We start from the raw sequence: 20,113 nt of genomic DNA, 5'->3' as shown, positions 1-20,113 counted from the left end.
CATTATGAAACATACTTTTCACCTCCAAATAGAGAGGTGAAAGATTTAGAATGCAGACTAAAGCATATTTTTTTCTCTTTCCTCGGACGTGGCTAACACAGGAATTTGTTTTATATGATCCTGTAATATTTTAAATAAATGTAAAATTAATTTGTGGGTTTTTGCCTTCTCAATGGGTTGGAGGGCGTAAGGTAAAAATCTAGAACTGAAAATAAAATTAAATTGAATTAAAATAAACAAATTAATGCCTCAGAAAATATTAATACAATATAACAAAACCAAAGAGAAAAGGAAAAACACTCTAAATAAACATGTAAATGTTTGTTCTGAGGTTTATATGACTCCTTATATGCCAATTATCTATTCAGGTTAATTACACAATTGAATTCTTGAAGGAAAGAGACTCTGGGCACTATAAAAATTCAAAGTCTTATAACTATAAATACACTTTTCTCCACTTCAAAAGTTCTATTGTGAAATGGTATCAATCTCTGGGCTGTGAAAAATTGAGCTGCAAAACAGGCTAGTAGAAAAAAAATCACCTAGAAGAGATAAAATTAAGTAGTCTCATAATGAATATCCCTGAAAGGAACTATCAGCAGTGACCTTTCCATTCAGGAAATTAATGGAATGTTAAATGTTAGCTGCAAATTAAATAGACTGAGAGCTAGACTGCATTTTGATTCGTTAGGTCATTTCCCTTTCAGTTTACATCTCAGTTGTGCTTATAGTTGTAAATCTCTGAAGATGCCATATTTCCCTGGAATTGATCACCATTTGTTGTTTATATTTCCATACTATTTCTCCACAATAGAGAGGTATAATGGAGAGTCTAAGAGAAGAAGAGAAGGAGAAATCTGATCAATTTCAAAGCCTGGTAAAGTTGCATAGAATCTAAGTCTTATTTCTACTCTGTGTGGTAGAAAAATTCAAATGTCGGATTGTAAAGAAGCAAAGCAAAATAAATCAAGGAATTGTGAGTCCTTCCACTAATTGGAAGTCAGGTTACAGAACAACCACCCAATAAATGTAAATTAATCAAAACCACATGTATTATGTTTCCCATTAAGATACATATTGGCTTAAAACTTAAAGGGAAAAGAGTCCCTCTAAAGGTTGTTCTGGACCTCTAAAGTCAGAGGAATTTGCCAAATCTCAAACATGGCTGTATTTACCCACTGTCAGCAAAAGCCCCAGCTATAGTTTCAAAATGAAATATCATAAAATCCTTTTTAACCAAATTTCAGTTTTATTTTGAATTATACTTAATAATAATGCCACGTGGTTCTGTGAGAGCCAACGACCACTATTCTAGCATCTTTAAAGATAGACAATATACTTTTACTCTACTTCCCAGCCTTTACCCTATGCCCTGGCTCTATAAGCACTGGAATTTTAAAAGCAGTATCTGTTGAAAGTCTGATTTCTCTTTTCTTCTCCCTAGGTCTGTTCATCCTACTGCTTTCTTGGTGCACAGGCCTTGTGAAATCAATACAATTAGCATTCTGCAAAAGAAGCAGACTTGTTTTTGAATCCTTTTTTTTTTTTCTTATTTCACTTCTATCGATCTAGACTAGGATCCTTCCTTTTTTAGGACTAAAGGTCATGAAAAGTGAGAAACAAAAGGGCTTTGCTGGTAAAATGCTGAAACTCAGAAACTGACTCAAGAGTCAATTTCCCATCATGAGATCTTCTCGTAGGAAAAAGAAATGGATCTTTACAACACCCCTCCCCCTTTTTTCCACTCTTTTTACGAAGACTGGTATTAATCCCTTCTAAATTAAATTGGTGGGTCAATTAAATAACAAACATTTATTTAGCATTGCTTAGAAAAGCATTGTACTTGCTGGAGACACAAAAGTGATCCTATTATAATGGGGATTAAATAGTTGGTCTTTTGCTCCTCTCTAGCTGGAACACACTCCCTGAAATGGTAAGCCATTCCCGTGACCATGTCTGGAGAAATGTGTGGCTCAGAGAAGAAGGACTTGTTGCTTTAGATAACAAAGATAATCTTTGATGGTCCCTTAGTACTTTTCCCTGTGATAGCTGAAGGGTGATTGAGCTTGCATCACAGTTTAAGTAGAGAGAATTGGCCTGTAAGAAAGGGGACTCCGAGCCACTGAGCAGTAGGTGTGAAAGGGAGTGACCTCTGGATCTTTTCTATCTGCCAAGGGTAGACGGAGATTCTCCCTGGAGAAGTAGAGAAGGACTCAGTCTCCTCCCACCCTAGAGAGAAATGGTGACCTGCTCCCCAATGGCAGCTAGAATAGGGAATTCTGCTAAATGAGCTGAGTCTGGACTTTGGGATTTTTTTCCATTTCATTGACCATAAGTGACAGAATAAAGATCCCAAGATAGACATATCCAGCAAGGGAGGCACCCTTGTGAGTTCAAGAGCTCAGGAGCAGCTGGGTCTTTTATTCAAAGATGACTGACAGCAGAAGGATAGCAGCCAAACCTAAGCTTTAAGTAATTTTTGTCCTGGGGTTCCTACGTTGGAATATAAGAAGCCAAATAATATAGGAGAATTTTACTCCTCCCTTTAAGGGCAAAGATTCCTAGTCAATACATGCACAGATCTAGAGCTACCGAGGAGCCTCTAAGTGAGAAGGAGAGGGTGATCACTGCCCCATTAGTTGCCCCATTGTTGGAACACTATGATCTTATGGAAAGCAACACTATCCTTTCTCTCTGGAAGCTTTCAAAATTAAAAAGGGATATGGGAAGATGAGACTTATAAACAAATAAAAACAAAAATAATAAAAGAGATATATAGATAAAGTGATATAAATGTTAAAATATCAAGTCAAAAAGACATAGCTTTCAACTAGGAGGGTGGTGCAGAATAAAGGAAAGCGCCTAGCTAAGTCTTGATGGAAAAGAATTATTTCAATAATGGATGTGCCTTTTCCCTATAGGAAGGGAATGACCTAGGAGGGCAATGTTCAGTGGCATTTCCCTTCAGACCAAGGTGAGGTGTTTCCCTCTCATTCTGTAAATAAATCTTTTATCTCTTCCCCTCCACCCCCACCCTGCCCAAGAGCCAAGAGTGTTTCCTGATTGAACCTGCTTCTGAAGCTCTTTTGTATAAAAATATCTCAAGTTTCAGGGTCATGCTGCTTGAACTCAGTAGCCTACTGTCTTTCTTACTCTAAGTAACTAAGAATGCCCTGCTCCTCATTCCCTAGGACCCAGAGAGCATACTAGGGTTTAGATGGGTTTTTTTTTTTTGGCGGGGGGGGGGGGGATGACGAATACAGCACAAAGCAGTAAAAGAGAACCAAAAAGAAGTAAAGAAACAATTATGCTCCAGAATTTCTTGAAAAAGAAACTCAGGCACTAGCTTTCCTTTGGTCAAGTTATTCCTGAGCAAGCAAAGAACTTTTCTGTCATAATTCATTTCTCCTTTTAATTACATTTATTATTGTTATTATTATGCACCAAATATCTGCCCTCCCACTAACTAGCTGTGATAGGAAAGTCCTTAAACATACTTGTACCTCAGTCAAAATGGTAGACTACCACTTGTCTTTGCCAAGCTCAAATTTTTCTAAATAAAATAATAAGTTTAAAAATACTTTGAAAAAGTTGAAAGCACAATATCAATATACATTGTTTAACCTCGATTAAATTGTAAAATCTAGAATAACAATGGTATAATTCATAGAATCTAGCTCACTGATTCTCATACATTCAGAGAAAGATGAGCAGTTCCTATGCATCACCCACAGACATTGTGCCTGAGAAAAATGTAAAGATAATGTATGCATGTAGATTCCCAGACTTTGAACAAAAGAAGTAATTTGGACCAGGAGCATAGTGTTATGCTAGGGGCACAAGATGCTTTAGATTACCTCCTAGGGAGCTAGAGTTTTTTATCTTTAACTTTCATGGTGGATACTATCAGATTCCTATGTCTGAGGAAGACAAGGAAAAGACGGCTTTCATCTTTCCAACTATGCAATGGAGTGCTGCCCTATCAATTTGAGTGAATGCCCTAAGGCATCTCAGGGGTACCAGTCACTTTCCAATAGCTATTGGAGAAACTAGTTAATGACAGGAACTACCTGAAAGTACCTTGATGACTTTTATAACTTTGGTAAGACATTTGAAGAACATAAGTGAAGATTGGAAAATGTTAGATTAGCTGGAGGAAACCTGTCTGAGGCTGTCAATAGACAAATGCCAGTTTTACAGACCCTCTGCAAAGTATATTGGACCAATAAATACAATTAGGACATAAATAAATACAACTGGTTTTATGAAGAAGAAGATAAAGGAACCATTGGTTAATATTTTAAAAAAGAAAGAAGAAAACCAAATTACCAGCATCAAAAGTGAAAAAGGTTAATCCACAACCAATGAAGATGAAATTGAAGCAATTATTATGAGCTATTTTGCCCAATTACATGCCAAAAAAATGACAATATAAATGAATAAATATTTATAAAAATATAATTTAATATACATTAATATAAAAATATAAATATAATTTTAAATATAAATTAACAGAAGAAGAAAGAGAATACTGAAGTACCCTTATCATCTTAGAAAAAGAAATTGGACAAACCATAAATGAACTCCCTAAGAAAACAAAGGACCAGATGGATTACAAGAAAATTCTACCAAACAGTTAAATAATAAATAATTCAAATATTATGTAAACCATTTGAAAAAATAGGTAAAGAAGGAGCCTGACCAAATTCCTAATATTATGCAAATATAGTTTTGATACCCAAACTAGTAAAAGCAAAAACAGAGAAAACTATAGACCAATTTTCCTAATGAATACTGATGCAAGAATTTTAAACAGAACATCAGCAAGAAGATTACAACAATACATCACAAAGATCATGCCATGTTGGATTTATGCCAGGAATTCAAGATTGTTTCAAAATTAAGAAAACTATAAGCATAATTCAACATATTAATGACAAAACAACAAAAATTTCATGATAATATGAATAGATGCATAAAAAACTTTCGACAAAATTCAGCACCCATTCCTATTTAAAAATACTAGAAAGCATCGGAATAGATAGAGCCTTTCTTAAAAGGATAAGTAGTATCTAAAACCAAGAGCAAGCATTATCTATAATTGGGATAAACTAGAAGTCTTCCCAATAAGATTAGACGTGAAACTGGGATGTTCATTATCACCACTATTATGCAATATTGTGCTAGAAATGCTATCTATGGTAAAAAGACAAGAAAAAGAAATTGAATGAGTAATCACAGGCAACAAAAAGACAAAACCATTACATTTCGCAGATGATATAATGGTATCCTTAAGGAACACTAAAGAATCAACTAAGAAAATAACAACTTTAGCAAAGTTGTAGGATATAAAATAAATCCACACAAATCATCAGCATTTCTATATTTTTGCTAACAAAACCCAGCAGGAAGACATAGAAAGCAAAATCTCATTTAAAGTAATTTCAGACAGTATAAAATACTTAGGAATCTACCTGCCAAGACAAACAGAGGAACTATATGAACAAAATTACAAAGCACTTTTCACTCAAAGACAGATATAAACAATTAGAAAAATATTTAATTGTTCATGGGCAGGATGGACCAATATAATGATAAAATAACAATACTACTTAAATGAATTTATTTGGGGCCCTACCAATCAAACTACCAAAGAATTATTTTTTAAAAAGAGAAAGAAAATAATAAAATTCATCTAGCAGAACAAAACGTTGAAAATATCAAGGGAACCAGTGAAAAGAAAGGTGAAGGTAAGCAGCCTGGCAGTACTGGATCTCAAACTGTACTACAAAGTAGTAATCAGCAATACAATCTATTACTGGATATGAAATAGAATAGATTAATTATACAATATACAGAAGTAAATGACCACAGTAACCTAGTATTTGATAAACCAAAAGCTTCTAGCTTTGGGGGCAAGAACTCACTATTTGACAAAAACTCCAGGAAAAACTAGAAAGCAGTCCAGTATCTCATGCTATATACCAAGATAAGCTCAAAATGGGTGATTTTAGGCATAAAGGGTGAGAGCATAAACAAATTAGAGAAGCATAGAAAAAAATACCTATCAGATCTATGGATAAAGGAAGAGTTCATGACCAGACAAGAAATTGAGAACATCATGGGAGGTAAAATGGATAATTTTGATTACATTAAATTAAAAAATGTTTTCACAAATAAAATCAATACAGCCAAAATGAGGAGAAAAGCAGGAAACTGGGGAAAAATGTTGACACCAATTTTCTCTGTTAAAAAGCCTCATTTCTTAAACATATAGGAAACTGAGACAAATTTATAAAAATAAGAACCATTCCCCAACTGATAGTCAAAGGGTATTGACAAATAGTTTTCAGAGGAAGAAATCAGAGCTACTAAGTTATATGAAAAAAAAATGCTCTGAATCCCTAAAGATTAGAGAAGTACAAATTAAAGTAACTCTGAGGTACCACATTATACCCATCAGACTGCCTAAGATGACAGAAAAGGAAACTGACAAAGGCTGGTGGGGATATGAAAAAATAGGTACATTAATGTACTTTTGGTGGAGTTGTGAATGTGTCCAACCATTCTAGAGAACAATTTGGAACTATGCCCAAAGTACTATAAAACTGTAAAAAACTATCAAAACCCTTTGATACAGCAACATCACTACTAAGCATGTATCCCAAAAAGAGATAAAAGGAAAAGGACCCATGTGTATAAGAATATCTAGAGCAGCTTTTTCAGTGGTGTCAAAGAATTGGAAACCAAGGGGATGCCCATCAATTGTGGAATGGCTGAACAGGTTGATAGGATGGTGATGGAATACTATTGTATTATAATAAATGACAAAGGGGAAGGTTTCAGAAAAACCCAGGAAGAATTATATGGGCTGATACAAAATGAAATAAACAGAACTGGGAGAACATTGTACATGGTAACAGTACTATTGTAATGATAATCAACTGTGAAAGACTTAGCTATGATCAATACAACGATTCATGACAATTCCAAAGGATTCATGATGAAAAATGCTATATACCTCCACAGAGAAAGAACTGATGAACTCTGGGGTGTAAAATAGAATACATTTTTTTTACTTTATTTTCTTGCCTTTTTTTTTCTTTGCAACATGGCTAATGTGAAAATATATTTTGCATGACTTCATATTTATAATGGGTATCATATTTCTTGCCTTCTCAATGGGTGAAGGAGGGGTGAAGAGAGGGAGAAAATTTGGAACTGAAAATAAAAATAAAAATTTTAAGACTATACTGCTATTGAGGGGTGGAGCCAAGATGGTGGAGTAAAAGCAGGGACTTGCTTCAGCTCTCCCCCAAACCTCTCCAAATACCTGTAAAAACGACTCTAAAGAAATTCTAGAGCTACAGAACCCACAAAGTGACAGAGTGAAACAAATCTCCAGCCCAAGACAACCTGGAAGGTCAGCAGGACAGGTCTATCACACTGGGCTGGGAACAGAGCACAGTCCAGCGGGAGCTCTGCCAGCACAGACTGGGCTGGAGCAGGCCTCAGGGGACTGAATCACTGGCAGCTGTGGTGGTTTCCAGACAAACGCCAAAGACAATGTGGAAGGTCAGTGGGAAAACTCTTGGACTGGGTGAGGGAGGAGCCCTGTCTGACCCTAGCCCTGGGGTAATGGTGGCAGCAGTGGCAGCAGCAGCAGCAGTGGCAGCTGCTTCTGGAGCTCCAGGCCCACAGATAATGGGGAGGTGAAGGTGAATGAGTGAACCTTATTCTCATTGGATTTGACTTAAGGAGGGAATAACATACACACTCAATTGGGTATCTTACCCTACAGGAAAGTAGTGGGAAAGGGATAAGGGGGGGGGGTAATAGAAGGGAGGGCAGATTGGGGGAGGGGATAGTCAGAAGCAAACACTTTGAAACAGGACAGGGTCAAAGGAGAAAACAGGGGTGGAGCCAAGATGGCAGCTGGAAAGCAGGAACTTGCCTAAAGGTCTCCCTCAGGACCCTCCAAACACCTATAAAAATGGTTCTTAACAAATTATAGGACTGCAGAACCCATGAAATAGCAGACAGAAGCAGGGCTCCAGCCCAGGACAGCCTGGATGGTTGCTGGGTAAGGTCTATAATACAGAACTGGGAGCAGAGCAGAGCCCAGTGTGGGCTGCACCCAGACCAACCAGACTGGGAGCTGGGAGGAACAGGCCCTAGCGCCCTGAATCAGTGAGATGAGGCAGTTACCAGACTTCTCAACCCACAAACACCAAAGACAACAAAGAAGGTTAGTGGGAAAAAACTGCAGGGACAAAGTGAAAAGAGTTCTCCTTTGGCCACCACCCCAAGGGTAACGGAGGTGGTGCAGCTACAGAACTACAGCTGCAGTTGCTTATGGCCCCAGGTCAACCCGGTGGGAGGAATTAAGTGGTGGATCAGAGCAGGAGTGTAGAGCCTGCTCAGATCTGAATCCCAGTCTGGTCTGACGATTCTTGGGGGAGGAGGAGCACTGGTGTGGCAGAGCTTACTGTGTAGAAATAGCTCTGAAAACAACAGTGCAGCCCCTCAAGCTTGAGACAAAGTACTCTCTACTCTACAAGCAGTCATACCCCAATGAAAAAGTCAAGGGTCAAGTAGTTGGCTCAGAATATGAACAGGCAGCGAAAACAGACTCAGATTCAGACTCAGACTTTGGAATCTTTCTTTGGTGACAAAGAAGACCAAAACATACAACCAGAAGAAGTCAACAAAGTCAAAGAGCCTACATCAAAAGCCTCCAAGAAAAACATGAACTGGTCTCAGGCCATGGGAGAGCTCAAAAAGGATTTGGAAAAGCAAGTTAGAGAAGTAGAGGAAAAATTGGGAAGAGAAATGAGAGTGATGTGAGAAAACCATGAAAAACAAGTCAATAACTTGCTAAAGGAGACCCTAAAAATACTGAAGAAAATAACACCTTGAAGAATAGACTAACCCAAATGGCAAAAGAGCTCCAAAAAGCCAATGAGGAGAACAATGCCTTAAAAGGCAGAATTAGCCAAATGGAAAAGGAGGTCCAAAAGACCACTGAAGAAAATACCACCTTAAAAATTAGATTGGAGCAAGTGGAATCTAGTAACTTTATGGGAAATCAAGATATTATAAAACAGAACCAAAGGAATGAAAAAATGGAAGACAATGTGAGATATCTCATTGGAAAAACCACTGACCTGGAAAATAGATCCAGGAGAGAGAATTTAAAAATCATTGGACTACCTGAAAGCCATGATCCAAAAAAGAGCCTAGATATCATCTTTCAAGAAATTATCAAAGAGAATTGCCCTGATATTCTAGAGCCAGAGGGTAAAACAGAAATTGACAGAATCCACCAATCGCCTCCTGACAAAGATCCCAAAAAGAAAACTCCTAGGAATATTGTCGCTAAATTCCAGAGCTCCCAGATCAAGGAGAAAATACTGCAAGCAGTCAGAAAGAAACAATGAGTATTGTGGAAATACGATTAGAATAACACAAGATCTAGCAGCTTCTACATTAAGGGATCAAAGGGCTTGGAATATGATATTCCAGAGATCAATGGAGCTAGGATTAAAACCAAGAGCCACCTACCCAGCAAAACTGAGTATAATGCTCCAAGGCAAAATATAGACTTTCAATAAAATAGAGGACTTTCAAGCTTTCTCAGTGAGAAGACCAGAGCTGAATAAAAAATTTGACTTTCAAACACAAGAATCAAGAGAAGCATGAAAAGGTAAACAAGAAAGAGAAATCATAAGGGACTTACTAAAGTTTTGTTTACATTCCTACATGGAAAGATGATGTGTATAATTCATGAGACTTCAGTATTAGGGTAGCTGAAGAGAATATGTATACATACATACATATGTGTGTGTATATATATATATATATATATATATATATATATATAGAGAGAGAGAGAGAGAGAGAGAGAGAGAGAGATAAACAGAGGGCACAGGATGGGTTAAATATGAAAGGATGATATCTAAAAAATAAAATCAAATTAAGGGATGAGAGAGGAATATATTGAGAGAGGGAGAAAGGGAGAGATAGAATGGGGTAAATTATCTCTCATAAAAGTGGCAAGAAAAAGCAGTTCTGTAGGAAGAGAAGAGAAGGCAGGTGAGGGGGAATGAGTGAATCTTGCTCTCATTGGATTTGACCTGAGGAGGGAATAACATACACACTCAAATGGGTCTTACCCCACAGGGAAGCAGGAGGAAGGAGATAAAAAGGGGGGACGATAGAAGGGAGGGCAGATAGGGGGAGGAGGTAATCAAAAGCAAACACTTTCAAAAAGGGTGTCACAGGGTCAAGGGAGAAAATTGAATGAAGGGGGGTAGGATAGGAAGGAGCAAAATATAGCGTCTTTCACAACATGAGTATTGTGGAAGGGTTTTACATAATGATACACATGTGGCCTATGTTGAATTGCTTGCCTTCTTAGGGATGGTGGGTGGGGAGGGAAGAGGGGAGAGAATTTGGAAATCAAAGTTTTAAAAGCAGATGTTCAAAAAAAAGGTTTTTGCATGCAACTAGGAAATAAGATATACAGGCAATGGGGCATAGAAATTTATCTTGCCTTACAAAAAAGTCAGGGAAAAGGGGATGGGGGGAGTGGGGTGACAGAAGCGAGGGCTGACTGGGGAACAGAGCAATCAGAATATATGAAATCTTGGGGTGGAGGGAGGGTAGAAATGGGGAGAAAATTTGTAATTCAAACTTGTGAAAATCAATGCTGAAAACTAAAAATATTAAATAAGTAAATAAAATAAATGGAGAAAACAGAATAAATGGGGGGTGGGATAGGATGGAGGGACATATAGTTAGTCTTTCACAATATGACTATTATGGAAGTGTTTTGCATAACTACACATGTATAACCTACATGGAATTGATTGTCTTCTCAATGAGGGTAGGTGGAGAGGGAAGAAGGGAGAGAATTTGGAACTCGAACTTTTAAAAGCAAATGTTAAAAATTGTTTTTACATGCAACTGGGAAATAAGATATACAAGCAATGGGGCATAGAAATCCATCTTGCCTTACAAGAAAGTAAAGGGGAAAGGTATAAAAGGTGGGGTGATAGAAGGGAGAGCAGACTGGGGGAAGGGGTAATCAGAATGCATGCCATCTTGGAGTGTGAGGGAGAGGGGAGATGGGGAGAAAATTTGGAACTCAAAATCTTGTGGAAGTGAATGTTGAAAACTAAAAATTGATTAACTAATTTTAAAAATACAAATTTTAATTTTTTAAATTTTAATTTAATTAAAACTACAAAATTTTTAAAATACAAAAAGCCCCCTAAAAAGACTATGCTGCTATTGCTAAACTACTTAATGACCTTACTGATATAGATATAGTTGCAGAAAGCCAGAACCAAAAAGGGTGGAGAGTCAAAATTGTCTTGAAACCTACAAAGCCTTTTGGAAAAAGATGCACAGACAAATATGAGAAAGCTTTCAAAGATTTGAAATCAACTGCCTTACCATGCACTGGTATTGGCTTATGCAGACTCAAGTAAAGCTTTTGTTCTTCCCACAGATGTCAGCCTGGAAGGTTTGGAAGCTGTCCTTTATCAAGAAAGTGATGGTCACCAGAGGCCAATTGCACTGCCAGCAGAAGTTTGACTAACAGTGAGTCTCACTATCCTGTCAATAAATTTTAGTTTGTGGCTTTGAAGTGGATCATCATTGAGAAGTTCAAAGACTATGCATATAAAGCAAAACTCCTTGAGTGGACTGATAATAATCCATTGACATATCTTGACCAGTGCCAAGTTGGATTGGTACTGATGCTTGTTAGAGAGAAGTAACAGCCCTGGCCAAGTATGATTTCAGCATAGAATATAGGCCTGCTAAGACTAATGTGAATATAAATGCTTTGTCCAGAATTCTGCAAAACATTAGAACCATGATGATACCAGAACAACACAAACTTCTAACACTTGAGGAGCAAACAAGGCTGAGCACTTGAGGCTATCCAGTGCATATATGTAAACTCTATGTTTTCTTTTACCTGTCCTAGTCTGTGGATGACTAGCAGTGGGAACACATGGTTGATGGACTAAAAAAATGGGATGGAAGCTAAAAGGCACAGTTATGATCCTCCTCTTCATTTCCGGGTATTGGAAAGAAACTTCTTGTTGGGGCAATATTAGAAACTGGAACTAAACAATGAAATGCTATATCATTCATTGTGATTGTGACAGGACTGTGATTGAAGCTATATATGGAACCAGGAAGCACCTGGCACTACCAAAAGCATAGCATTCTATATCTATATGTGTTACATGATGATTTTTGTTGTATGAACCAAGAGGGTGAGTTGTAGGGAGTATGGGAGTTGCCCAGAGTACGTATTACACAGTTAAACCTTTGGCATGGTAGAAGTAGTTAAAAACTTCACATTCTGATTTCATAGGCCTCAAATTATAAAATTCATTGTTTCCACAATAAATCATATCAATTTCAGACCTTATCATCATAGTTAAGAAATAAACATAAAACAAAGAAGTTTAAGAGCATTTAATCAAAATAAGTTACTCCTTGAGTAATAACTCAATTAGTGTATTAGGTTTTTAAAAATTAAATTTAGGCTTAATTTCTACCCTGAGTATAGAGCCTGGCTTAATAGGTTGTGGCTTTCAGACAATTTCAACAAAATCAATGCCTTGAAATAGAAAGGGAATTTATTTGCTTACCTGGAATCCAGAAATATTAATTTTAGGTCCAAACTTGCCCTAAACATGAACATATTACTATGAAGTTTGATCTCTGTGATTGCACTTGGAGGCAAAGACTGACCAACAGCCACCAGCCCCACAATTTGGTAACAGGAGTCATACAAGGACATGTCCAACATGTACTGTCTTATCTTCAAATAGCCGCTGCAATGAATGACCTGGTACAAGAGAAAAATGAATAAAGTATTTGGAGGCAGGGGGATAAAGAGAGAGAATATTTTCATAATGATTCTGCACCTGTTAATTTCCTCAAAAAAATGTAATGGTCCTTTTTAAGTCCCATTTGTAAACTGGGCTTTCCAATATTCTGATGGGACCAATTTACTAATAGGAAGTGGTTGTAATATATGAATGTAATGGAATATCATTGTGTCATTAAAAAATACGAAGATGAGGAATTCAGAGAAACATGCGAATACTTATATGAACTGATTCAGAGTCAAAAAAGCAAAACCAGGAAAATATCCTCAATAGCTATAATAAGGTAAATGGAAACAGCACCAAAAAGCACCTGAACTCATTAAATATAATGACCGATACTGTTTCCAGAGGACAGGTGATCGAAAAAACCCTCTTCTGAGTACAGACGTGGAATGCTATACTAGTAGGGAATGTTGCACGTAGTATCAGAGAAGGTCATTTCGTAAATTGATTTTGTTTAGCTGGTAAGGGGTGGGGAGAGTGACATATTAGGAAGTGACTGTGATATAAAAATCAGGAAACATCAAGAAAAAAATGTTTAAGGGATAAAAGGAGATGTGATCCAAAGTAATACTGTTGTTGGAATTTAGAATCCATTCCTGGCTACTCCAGTTGGATGAAACAGATAATGAATTACTGAGACATCTTCAAAATCACACAGAAGCAAAAGAAAGTTGTGGGGGCAACTTCAACTATAGTTACATCTGCTGGTGATTTCTTTCTGCTAAAAGCAGAGCAACTGACAAATTCTTACCTCACTTTGTTTCTCATCTCAATCTGTTGAAATCCTATCCTTCTTTCAAGGTCCACTTTCTCTGCCTCAGTGACAGTGATTTGCTCAGATATCTCATGAGACTTTGTATGGACCTCCTCTTTGTACCTGTTTTTTAACCTGTGTGTGAGTCAGGTTGAATATACTTCTGTATAGTGTCTCCTCTGGTTTCTGTGACATGAATTCTCATGATTCTCTTTCTGTCTGTTGATAACTCCTTTTCTGTCTCCTTTTCTGATTCCTTATTCTCTCCTCGACCCTTAAAAGTACATGTTTCAGGAGGTTTGACACTTGACCTCTTTTCTCTCTTCCTCTGTGAGTCCCATTACTTTTGCAGCATCAATGATCAGACCTATGCAGATAACTCTCCAATCTATATCTCCATCCTTAAACTCTTCCCAAGGTTCCAAACCATATTAGCAACTGCCTGCTTGGTAGCTTCACCTGGATAGTTTTCTTTTGCCTCAAAGTCAACAGGTCTAAAATATCAAAATCAGTGGTACCATCATCCTCTCAACAGGATAATAAACATGGAATTTTCTTTGATTCCTTCCTCTCCATCACCCCACATATTCAAAACGAGAAGCAAGGAAACTATACTGTTCTTACACTTTCATCTGTTGCATATTTCAGTTTCATAATAAAGCAAACAGGGTTACATTATTCAGGGCACCATGTTCAATTAATTCTACAAATTAAGGTTATAATATGTAATTAATTTTTATTTAACAGAAGAGTAGTCTGATAGCCAATCGGAGTACTGATTGATGAGAAAGGTAAGGAAAAGTCCATTTGTGTACAGGTTTATATTATAAAGCATCATAGATAGAGTGCTATACTTAGAGTCAGGAAAATATGATTCTTCTCTTCCACTAAGTTATAGACTTTAAGGCTTCAAGTTATAGAAGGATTGTGATCTGCTTCAGGGGAAAGAGTTCCCACCCCAGGGTTTCCCATACTAACAAAATCAGTTTAGTATCAAATCACTTCAGAGGAAATAAATGATCAAATCTTAATTTATTATTTGAAATGCCACATTCAGAAGATATTTTCCAAGTTTTCTGAATATGCTTACAGAATCTTAGAATGCTAAGCCTGAAAGGGACACTAAGTTTAGTCTAATCCCTTATTTTATAGGATAAGGACATTAAGCCCAGAGGCTTGCTTGCCCAGCATCACATCTAGAGCCCAGGTCTTCAGATTCTGATGTTCTTTCCATTCCCAGGAAGCACACGTGAATATGTGTGCATGGGCCTGTGTTCACTCTCATTCTTTGTCAGTGTAAAATTTAGATTAACTTATAGAACGTCAGGGCAATCCAGAGAAAAAGAAGAACTACAATTTGCAAATGAAAAATATAGGTAACTACAGAACGTCACTTGATGGTGTAGTATTTGAATGGAGGCTACTAGAATTTGGGGTTTCTAAACAAAGCTTTGGATACCAAGACTAAGTATTCACACACTATCTTCTCTCTTGTATGGGAAGCTCTTAACCAAATTGTAGAAATTATGGGTATAGCCCTGGAATCAGGAGGACTTAAGTTCAAATTTGACCTCTTGACACTTGAAATTTACTAGCTGCGTGACCTTGGGCAAGTCACTTATCCCCAATTGCCTTGCCCAAAAAAATTATAGGTAAGCATTTTCCCTAGAATAAATATTGTGAAATCAAAATTTGTACTCAGAGTAGTCTCAAACAGTGGGGCGGGGAGGGGTTCACAGTAGGGATGGCAGAAGGAAGATCTTTACTTTCAGAATTTTGTTTATTTCTCAATTGGGTTACTTGATAAAATTTTGAACAGGGTTGAACTGACAGGGTACGGGCCCTGGGATACTCCCTGCCCATCTCTTTCCTTGAGCTTTCCCACATGGCCAAGCCTGGAGCAACTGGCCCTTCCCAGTAACTAACCCATAAGTGGTTATTCCTGGTGATTTTAGGGGCCATGGACTCAACCTAAGAATATCGTCAATTGTAATATATATTCCATCAGTCCTTTAAATTAGGCATTGCCCTGTCCTTTAGATCCACTTTTAAAATACAAATTCCCCTGGAAGGAGTAAACAAAAAACACACTAAGTCCCTTATATCAACCTTATTTCCAGTTGTAACAAGAGTGAACAGAAAGCATAAGAGCAGTGGATTCTAGGGGTGAAGAGTCCTTAAAATGCGAGAAAAATGCTCAGAAATGAAAGGCCTGTGCACCAAAAACAAACTATACCTACTTGACAAATCTGCCTCGGGTTGACCTAAGCACAATATTTCAATGGTGCATTCAACAGATAAGTAAGGAAATCTCTTTTTTTTTTTTGCAGGGGGGAAGGCAGGGCAATTGGGGTTAAGTGACTTGCCCAAGGTCACACAGCTAGTAAGTGTGTCAAGTGTCTGAGATCACATTTGAACTCAGGTCCTTCTGACTCCAGGGCCGGTGCTCTACTCACTGTACCACCTAGCTGCCCCTAAGTGAGGAAATCTTATCAAAAAGGTCCCAGGAATCCAATGTTCCAACTACACTGGACGGTAACCTTGACTTTCAGTTCCTAAGAGTGGTGACTATGTTTTTTATATACTTTGGTAAGTCTTGTATTCCCTACCATGCTCCACCATATTCCATAAGAACTTATTGTTTGATTGACTTATGCAGATGAGGCTCACGTACAAAGTTGGACTTTCATTTAGGTGCCAATCCTGACGCCATCCTATTCTTTCCACTCTTTTAAGGATTCTAACCAGTTTTACATCTGGTGTTTTATTTTTTTTATAATGCTGCTATTGAGTAACAATTCTAACACTTGCCTTGCAAGTGTGTCATTACCTTTCTGGGGGTTTTCAAGTTTTCTTTTGTATTAAATTTTCTTGAATATGAGGCAAGGTAAAAACCTGAGTATGAAACAACCAGAACCCTACTCTTTGAACTCACCAAGAGGTGGATCCTCATACCTTATAGCCACTGCATGTTAATCCCGCATTCCTCTTTGCTAAGACACACTTCATCCGAAGGAAAAATGACCTCTCTATTTCATACTCTGAAAGCAGAAAACAAATCAATTTTCAATTTGAAAAATATACACATTTACCAGTAATGTTTCTTTCTTTAGCATTTGTCTCACTTGCTAATCCTGAAAGTGAACTCCTAGAAGCAAAAATTAAAAATCAGCTTTTTTTTCCTTAAGTATGCTTCAATCTGTAAACAGACCCCATCAGTTCTTTCTTTTCATGCTTGTTGTGAGATAGCCACCTTGTAAATACAGAAAGTCCAAACATAGAAAGTTTTCGTATGCAAAGGACAACATATGAGTGTACAGGGGTATATGAGCACAGCCACATTTTAGTTTCCATGTATTGTTAAAAAAAAAAAGACATTCTGAAGGAATGAACAAGAATTTCAAAAATGCCAACCTGGAAACAAGGTAAAGATCTCTTTGAGAAAAAAGGGTTTTTGCATGAAAATACAAAGTAACAGCACGGGTTAGACATGGCTCTGTGCTAGAGGTCAATAAAATATTTGCCCAGTGGCTTATGGGGAAATAATCATTTTTGCCTATCTAGAAAGGATGGAAAGCAGTAAACTGCTCCAAATCTTGCCAAAAGGTCTTTCATCATAGTAACTCCATTCATCAATTTTGTGAGAGGTGAATGTTGCTGTTCAATTGTTCAGTCATGTCCAACTTTTCATGACCCCAAGGACCATAGCACACCAGACCCTTTCTATCCTCCCCTATCTCTCAAAGACTGCCCAAGTTCGTGTTCGTTTTTTCCATGACACTATCTATCCATCTCATCCTCTGCTATCTCCTTTTCCTTTTGCCTTCAATCTTTCCTAACATCAGGGTCTTTTCCAGTAAGTCCTGTCTTCTCATTATGTGGCCACAGTATTTAAACTTCAGCTTCAGTATTTGACCTTCCAATGGTTAGTCTGAAAGGTGAATAATCTGGTAATGTGGTGTAATGGGTGTAATCCAGTGCAGTGGAGTGGAAAGAGCACTAAATTTTTAGTTAAAAAACCTAGGTTCAAAATTCAGTTCTGCCACTTACACCTGGGGCAAGTCATTTAACTTCTCTGGTCCTCAGTTTCTTTATCTGTAAAATGAAATAAGACTGCATGTTCTCTCGAATCCAAGATGATAGAATTATCATCTTATGATCCTGTGATCTTCCAACAATTTCCTTCATAGCAGGTACTTTCTAAATGTCCTAATTTCTGCTCCTTTTCCCCCTTACATTTACATATTGTCTTCTGCTAGTTGAGGAAACAGAATTTCAAGATTTCAGTGTCGAAATTAGCCTCACAATGCAAAATGGCAATAAGAACTGAATGTACTCCATTACATCAGAAGGAGAGCTTTTTTCATTCTAACTGCTTAAAGGATCACCATCCATTCCCATCTCCATTACTCTGATACTCACCCAGTTGGCCAAAATGCTTTTCCTTCAAGGGTATTTACAAAAAGCTCCTTTAAGCCCTATCTTCTAATGAATGGATGCATCTACTCTAAGGTTTAAATACAAAATTGTCCCTTCACTGGGTAAGGTACATGTTATCCCCAATCTTTAAATTAGTCATTCGTAGGAGTCAATAAATTAATTTTTTAAAGAAAGGTGACTACAAAGTGTTGAAAGTAAGGTATTTAAGCTTCCAGATAAGACTGAATGAAGTCTCCTGGATCTAATGGATCTCACTTTCATAAATCCATATCATCGCTGAGGTTTTCATATTTTACACAGAATTCCACAGGCTATGAGCTTGGGTTGGGATATGTGAGGCATAAAGACTTCTATTTAGCCTAGCTGCCTGTTAGAATCAATTCCAGATATTCACTGTTGTATGTGAAGCCCATGTCTAGAGAATACATCACATCATTAATAATTGAGCTTTGTGAAGTGTCTTCTTTGCACACCTAATCACCAAGGATAAGTCTAGATTCAGAAAATCCACCCTGCAAATGGAAAGCTGGGAGAAAATGCTGGATGGCATTATCTCCAAAGTTAAAAATTATCTCAATGAACATTTTAAATTAGTGTGATATCACAATTATATATGCTTTTGCTGCTTCTGGGAGATCAGGATTGAGAAAAAATCTGCTGATATTTATCAGACTTGAAAAATTCTTGGGTTGTGGAGCCTTGGTGTCAGAGTAGCAAGAAGTACAGTGAGCCCACCTTTCCCCACCATCAACTTTTTGAAACAAATCTAGAAGACACACCAGACCTAATCCTGATGAGGAAATCCAAGAAAAATCTCAGTGAGTCACTTTTCCAATTCAAATAGGCATGGAAAGACACAGGGGTCTGTGGACAGTGGGGATAGGGTCTGGCTAGGAACACTCAGGGAGAGTACTCCACTGTGCTGAAGAGTGAAGCAAGGTTCCAGACCTATACCAAGGCTCCACCTTGTGCAAAGTGTGGGAATAGATGATAACTGGAAGCTTTGTCAGCTACTACCCAGTTCCAGCTCACAGATACATGGCAAACTGAGCAGGGGACCTGTGTCTAGGGGTGCTTGCCCAGGGTGAGAAGCTGTAGTGGCTCCTATCTGGTGTACTGCAAAGAGAAAGTTCAAATGTGTTTCAGATCCCAGGAGCAGGGCAGGGTCTCAGCTCCAACTTCCAGACCAATCTGAAGCCTGCAAAGGAATAGCCAGGGCAGCAATCCCAGACGAAAAGAGATTTGAGTTGTGTGACTGTCTACAATTCTGTCACTCCGAACCAATGGCGGCCATCTCCAGTCTTCCTGATCTACATCTTGCCACTGGACCCAGATGGTTCTGGAGAAGAGAGTGAGACTGGCAACTTTGCACAGAGTGTCTCACTGTAACCAGAATGGCCTTTGTTTTCTTTGAATGACTCAGCTTACCTCATTGAGCCTCTGGACACTGTGGCTTGCTCTTCCGGGGCAGGAGGCCCGGGGAGCATGCCGGGAAGCAGACAACTTCCTGTGTGATGAGTCATGGGGCTGGCTGAGGGGAGGTGTTAATGTCTATGCTAGGGGGAGGGGCCAACTCAGGAACCAATCGGCCCTGGTCATTTGGGCGGAGCTTGATGATGTCAAAAACCCTATAAGAGGGGAGAGGACAGCTTGAAGATTCTCTTTTCCTTTTCCGGTTGGAGCCAGCGACAGTTACATCGTCAGTTACAGCGACAGTTACATCGTCAGTTACAGTTGCAGCTTCAGTTACAGACACAGACACAGCTGAGGCAGGAGCTGCCAGTAGCAGAGCTGATCTACGGGAGGAAGCTGAACAAAGACTTCAGGCCAGTGGGTAATCTTATTACCATCGAGGGGGAAGCATGATTTTGCTTTACGCAATCATGCTTCTCTGTAGCCTCCTGGTTACTCTTGCAAGGCGTACTTATTGGGCCTGGAAGATTTTGATCAACATATCAAAATGGGGCTTCTGGTTCATGGGTTGGTTACTGTGGAGCCT

General features: G+C 38.1%; 1 protein-coding gene across 1 annotated transcript in view; it reads right to left on the bottom strand.

Moving 5' to 3' along the window:
* SIM2 (SIM bHLH transcription factor 2) overlaps positions 1–20,113 on the bottom strand; it is a 90,705-nt gene that overhangs the window by 27,311 nt on the left and 43,281 nt on the right. Inside the window, exons 5-6 of the mRNA XM_036747800.1 lie at positions 16,630–16,715; positions 12,675–12,874 (exon numbers count right to left, since the gene is read on the bottom strand). Of these exons, the coding sequence (XP_036603695.1) occupies positions 12,675–12,874; positions 16,630–16,715 (286 nt within the window). The remainder of the gene's footprint in view (positions 1–12,674; positions 12,875–16,629; positions 16,716–20,113) is intronic.

The sequence above is a fragment of the Trichosurus vulpecula genome, chromosome 2 (assembly GCF_011100635.1).
Source record: "Trichosurus vulpecula isolate mTriVul1 chromosome 2, mTriVul1.pri, whole genome shotgun sequence".
NCBI lineage: Eukaryota > Metazoa > Chordata > Mammalia > Diprotodontia > Phalangeridae > Trichosurus > Trichosurus vulpecula.
The sequence above is the reverse complement of the archived record's forward strand: the minus strand, read 5'-3'. Positions and strand labels throughout refer to the sequence as shown.